The 6285-nt window shown below is 44.2% G+C and overlaps 1 protein-coding gene across 2 annotated transcripts in view; it reads right to left on the bottom strand.

Annotated features, from left to right (window-relative positions):
- Positions 1–2838: 2838 nt before the first annotated feature.
- The window catches only part of LOC109885133 (cadherin-17-like), an 18934-nt gene continuing 15487 nt past the window's right edge, over positions 2839–6285 (bottom strand). For both annotated transcript variants that reach the window (XM_031787534.1, XM_031787535.1), the window contains exons 13-19: positions 5902–6090; positions 5220–5464; positions 4994–5130; positions 4661–4885; positions 4449–4559; positions 4237–4353; positions 2839–3971 (exon numbers count right to left, since the gene is read on the bottom strand). In XM_031787534.1, coding sequence (XP_031643394.1) covers positions 3886–3971; positions 4237–4353; positions 4449–4559; positions 4661–4885; positions 4994–5130; positions 5220–5464; positions 5902–6090 — 1110 coding nt within the window. In that variant the 3' untranslated portion in view covers positions 2839–3885. The remainder of the gene's footprint in view (positions 3972–4236; positions 4354–4448; positions 4560–4660; positions 4886–4993; positions 5131–5219; positions 5465–5901; positions 6091–6285) is intronic.

Below are 6285 nucleotides of genomic sequence, written 5' to 3'. Positions count from 1 at the left end.
TAAATTTGATTTGATTTGGATGGTCTAAAGTTATACTGTTACACACACACACCACACAGTTAAAGGACACCCCTGTAAGGGCCGTTCTGGTGATTTGTGTTGCATGGGCGGAGAAATCAGAGGTCAGTTGATGGTCATGAGAAGCTGTGATGACACAAACACACACACACTGACCTGCACACATTTGTGTTTTGTAACAGTAACGACATCCTATCACTTCATCTCTTCTGTCTCTCTGTCTCTATGTCTCTCTGTCTCTCTGTCTCTTCTGTCTCTCTGTCTCTATGTCTCTCTGTCTCTATGTCTCTCTGTCTCTCTGTCTCTATGTCTCTATGTCTCTCTGTCTCTGTCTCTCTGTCTCTCTGTCTCTCTGTCTCCTCTATGTCTCTATGTCTCTATGTCTCTCTGTCTCTCTGTCTCTATGTCTCTCTGTCTCTCTGTCTCTGTCTCCTCTATGTCTCTATGTCTCTATGTCTCTCTGTCTCTCTGTCTCTATGTCTCTCTGTCTCTCTGTCTCTATGTCTCTCTGTCTCTGTCTCTCTGTCTCTATGTCTCTATGTCTCTCTGTCTCTATGTCTCTCTGTCTCTGTCTCTCTGTCTCTCTGTCTCTGTCTCTCTGTCTCTCTGTCTCTCTGTCTCTATGTCTCTATGTCTCTCTGTCTCTCTGTCTCTATGTCTCTCTGTCTCTCTGTCTCTATGTCTCTATGTCTCTCTGGTGGATGTGTTAGGGTCTGTTGTTGTGGAATGCGTTACCAGGTTACGAGAGCAGAGTGGACCCAGGCGTAAACAATAAAAGTTGTCTGATGCTTAGATGCACTTTATGAGCTCTGAAACCTAAACTCCACTCTGTCTCCACACACACACTAGGCCCGTTTATATCAGCATGGTTCTAACTTGCGTCTTTTGTCCTGATCTTGTCCACATTCTGATTGTGCCCACATTTTTAGACAGTCAAAAGGCACATTGTGATCTGATTGTGATCAGATCATCCTGCCCACCTCCGGAGGTAGTCAGACACACATTGTGTCTGGATATCTTACAAGTGTAGAAGGATCTGGACAAAGAAACCATTTAAATCAGAATTATTTCAACCTCTAAAATCATTGACAGGTGCCCCCATTAACTGATTACATCAGTATGTGTCTTTACAATAAATACATGTTATTTTGAAAGAATAGCTGTGAAATCATTTGCAGAGAGATAATTCGCTTTCATTCTCCCAGTACCATTAAGACAACTCTTCAGTTCTTCCCCCTCTCTCTTTCTCTCTTTCTTTCTCTTTCTTTCTCTCTCTCCCTGAGATGAGTCATCATCATTCAGCTCAGTAGCATTGAGGACAGAATGACAGGTAGACACAAAAACAGGCAGAAGGAGAAAGACCTACATAAACTAATGTATTCATTCTCAGGTGTTATACCACTTAAATACCACCTATAATGAGTGTTCCTCATAATGAGTGTTCCTCATCAGAAGGCTTTTCACAGAGGTATAAAAAGATGCTGCTGTACAATCAACATGGCGGACTTCTCTGCAGTTATGACCAGAGTAGAGAAGTTTTAATGGTTATTACAGTTACCTCATCACTCACCTTTCAGAAACATACAAAACACGCACCTACATTCCTCTCACAACCCAAAGCACACACACATGCACATAATATTACATTCCTCTCACAACCCAAAGCACACACACATGCACATAATATTACATTCCTCTCACAACCCAAAGCACACACACACACACATAATATTACATTCCTCTCTCAGACCAAAGCACACACACACACACATAATATTACATTCCTCTCTCAGACCAAAGCACACACACACACAAATAATATTACATTCCTCTCTCAGCCCAAAGCACACACACATGCACATAATATTACATTCCTCTCTCAGCCCAAAGCACACACACACACACACATAATATTACATTCCTCTCTCAGCCCAAAGCACACACACACGCACATAATATTACATTCCTCTCTCAGCCCAAAGCACACACACATGCACATAATATTACATTCCTCTCTCAGCCCAAAGCACACACACATGCACATAATATTACATTCCTCTCTCAGCCCAAAGCACACACACATGCACATAATATTACATTCCTCTCTCAGACCAAAGCACACACACACACACACACATGCACATATTACATTCCTCTCTCAGACCAAAGCAAACACACAGGCACATAATATTACATTCCTCTCTCAGACCAAAGCAAACACACACACACAGATAATATTACATTCCTCTCTCAGCCCAAAGCACACACACACACATAATATTACATTCCTCTCTCAGCCCAAAGCACACACACATGCACATAATATTACATTCCTCTCTCAGCCCAAAGCACACACACACACATAATATTACATTCCTCTCTCAGCCCAAAGCACACACACATACACATACACCATTTTACTCAAAAGCAGTAGGTCCAGATAGCCTTTATTCAGACAGACATTTTCCCCACTCCTCTCTCCATTACTGTTGCACACACCAAGGTTATAATAGTAAACGAAAACTGAAATGAAAATGAATTAAAAACGAAAATTGGAAAAACAATTGAGTAAACTGAAAAACGAAAACTATATTGAAACTATTATCTTTGACTGCAAAACAAACTAAAATATAATTAAAACCATCATGAATTATGTTCAGTTTTTTTCCTTCTAAACTTTGGACAAAAATCTAATGTTTTGAAGCTTTTTTCTCTAATGGGGTTTTCGAACTTCTAAATCTGGAGGGTAAATGCTGCGATGTTGGCGATGTTTCAAATGGGCCTAGCTGGTGCATCGCTGCATCGCTACCTAACGGAAGAAATCTGAGGGCGAGCAGGAAGCATGAGCGAGAACAATGGCAGCAGCAAACACAACACCAGCAGTGGTTGGTTGCAAAACACAAAGCCTATTATGGGATTATTTGGAGTACATTGCTGGAAAGGACAAAAGCAAATGTATTGTAGTGTCAGAAGCTAATAATCCTTTATTGGCTTTATATATCACTTTTCTACCAACTGAGGTACTCCAATGGCTTTACATTGTAGATTGTCATGACATCAGGGTTAACACCCTTACTCTTATAAGTAATGGGCTTTTTAATGACCACAGAGAGTCAGGACATCCGTTTAACATCCCATCCAAAAGACAGTTTTTTATCGTACTGAAACAGAATTAAAACTAGTAAATCAAGTCTAAAACCGAATGGAAACTAAACTGAATTTTTTTTTAAATTTGAAAAACGAATAGAAATAAAAATGGAATAGAAAATCACAAAACTATAATAACCTTGGTACACACTCAGACATTCACCAGGCACTCATTTACACTGGGCTTGTCAAACACTAAGGGTTAAACTGAGGGATGTTTAGGTGTTGGAACTGTCTCCAACATCGGTTGTTTTTCCATGGTCATTTCTACTCTTTACTGTAGGCAGTCTTTCTCCCATTCTAAAGTGGTGGAACCGTCCTAATTTAACCCTCGGCTAGCTAGCATCTTCACTAATATCAGGCCTCATCAAAAAAACATCATGGAGTATCAGTATAAAGACAGTATCAACCACAAACAACAGTCAGAGGCAAACGGTGAACTAAAGTCTCTGAGCAACAGTCTACACAATTACAGCAAGCAGCTTGAAATGGGGTGTTTGAACCATCACACACAGTGCACAGCCAGTCAAGACACACTAGCTGAGAATGGACAGTCTAAATTCTAAATACAGACAAAAGGGAAATAAGTTATTGAGCTGCATGAGCGCATGATTATGACGAAACCAGGTAGTATTTATAACATGTGCATACAACCAATCAAAGTAGATCTGTTCTTCAGAAATATAACAATTAAACAAACACATGCTATCTCATGTGTTTCTAGAGAATGGCGTCCGTTTCTCCCAGCAAGGCTTTCTTCTGGTTGTCCTTCTTTATACGATGGAAAGCGATGATCAGGACCAGGGCTAGGGAGGAAGTGACATCACCCGTCAATAACAGTCAAAACATATTATCGGAAACCCAGAACTAAAATCCTGCATAATTGCGTTAGATACTCGATTAGTCTGTCCATGAGAGATTAGTCAAAAAGAACAAGAAAAACTCTCAACAACAATACCATGTTTTATGCTACAGTTAGGTCTTAGTCCCTCGATTGTACCACTCCGCCTTCTTCCCTTAAAGTGCAGTGCATAGCAACAACACCAGTGAACAACAGCGCCTGTTACTCACCGATGAATCCGACAGTTCCAGCCAGGATTCCGATGGTGGTGGGCATTCCTAACACCCCTGCATGAACGCCCGGCTCGGTGAAACAGTATCCTAGCTCTGTGCAGTTACACACTCGCACTGTAGGGAGAACACACACATCAGACACCCACTCACAGCTACATGGTCTTGTGTGTGATGGGTGCTATCACACACAGCTGGCTGTAACCACTCACCCTCAAACTTCTGTGAGATGCCCATGCCAGCGTTGTCTTTGATGTTGATGGGGATTAGGAAGGTTTTGTCCTCGCTGGGAGATTTCTTCAGGGTCAGTTTAGCAGATGTACCTACAGGAAACCAAGGGAAGAGACACAATCCCACATCAGCACGGGAGCACATTAATAGACAGGATCTCTAGGAGATGTAGTCTTGTCTAACAAATGTGTACCGTCCACAGCGCTTAGGTCCCAGTTGGGGGACTTCTTGCCCTGGGCCAGGCTGAATGTGAAAGGTGCTCCGAAGGGGTCTGCGTCCGCGTCCAGGGCCGTCAGGACTATAGGCTGGGGCTTCTTCACACAGATGAAGGCCTGGTTCTCTGTCAGCTTGGGGACATTGTCATTCACATCCAGCAGCCTCACAGACACCTCGCGCTCTGAGGACAGCTCTGGATTAGCTGGGGGTGGAGAGATATTATTCATTATGGATATTCGTTAACCTGGACTCAAACTGTCAGTGTGTGGGTCAAAAAAGTATCCGAAATATACATATCTGTGTTCGTCACCTTTCTCGAAGGCGACAACAGTAAAGTGGAAGGCCTCCACCGTCTCTCTGTCCAGCACAGCTTTATTCTTTATCTTTATCTCTCCAGTAGCAGGATCAATCTCCAACCAACCCTTAGTGTCTCCCTCCATCTTGAACCTACAATACACACACAGTTAGAGCACAAAATATACACTATCAGAGCCATAACACACACACAACATCAGTCCCTCTCATAATGTGATTACAGTATCTCTTTTCCCTCTGGGTCCTTGGCGTCTATTTTGAGCAGCGTAGCTCCCTCCTTGGTGTCCTCTGGCACCGTGACATCCAGAATGTCCATGTCAAACACTGGAGCCTCATCAACGTCACTGATCGCCACCGAGACCACGGCGGACGACTCAGCGCCGTACTCGAAACCGCTCACCAGCGGCTCTGGGTTACGAGCATCAATCTGTAGCTTATAGGAGGAAGCAGTCTCATAGTTCAGAGGCTGGAGAAAGAGGGGGGAAGGAGGGAGAGAGGGGAGGGAGGAAGAGAGAAGGGGGACGAAGGGAGATCGAGGGGGGAGGAAGGGAGAGAGAGGGGGAGGAAGGGAGAGAGAGGGGGAGGAAGGGAGGGGGGAGGAAGGGAGAGAGAGGGGGAGGAAGGGAGGGGAGAGGGGAGAGGAAGGGAGGGGGAGGAAGGGAGAGTAGGGAGAGGAAGGGAGGGTGGAGGAAGGGAAAGAGAGGGGGAGAGGAAGGGGGAGGGAGAGAGAGGTCTGTGAGCATTCTGGACCAAAATGGAAGCGTTTTTGTGGGTTTGTTTCAGCCTGCTGGTGGACGTTTCCTTTAATAATCAATACAACCATAGATCTAGGATCAGCTTATCATCTTTATCATCACCTATCAAAATCTGACCTTTCGTAGGTGTCTTCCAGTATGAAGTTACCTTAGCAACAACAAGCCTGCCCTCCCCATTGTCGTCTGTCTCCATGGCGAAAACTCCATCTTCGTTGCCAGCGGTTATGTGGAACTCGATGCGGGAGCTTCCTGTTCCAGGGTCATCAGCGTCTGTGGCTTTCACTGTCAGGAGGGTGTGGCCTAGAGCTGTGTCTTCAGACAGGTTGTGACTACCATACTACAGAGAGACAGAGAGAGAGGGAGAGAGACAGCGAGAGACAGAGAGAGACAGAGGGAGAGAGAAACAGAGAAACAGAGAAACAGAGAGGGAGCGAGAGAGAGAGCGAGACAGAGAGAGAGAGAAACAGAGAGACAGAGAGAGACAGAGAGACAGAGAGAGACAGAGAGAGAGACAGAGAGAGACAGGGAGAGA

The sequence above is a fragment of the Oncorhynchus kisutch genome, linkage group LG13 (genome assembly GCF_002021735.2).
Source record: "Oncorhynchus kisutch isolate 150728-3 linkage group LG13, Okis_V2, whole genome shotgun sequence".
Lineage (NCBI taxonomy): Eukaryota > Metazoa > Chordata > Actinopteri > Salmoniformes > Salmonidae > Oncorhynchus > Oncorhynchus kisutch.
The sequence above is the reverse complement of the archived record's forward strand: the minus strand, read 5'-3'. Positions and strand labels throughout refer to the sequence as shown.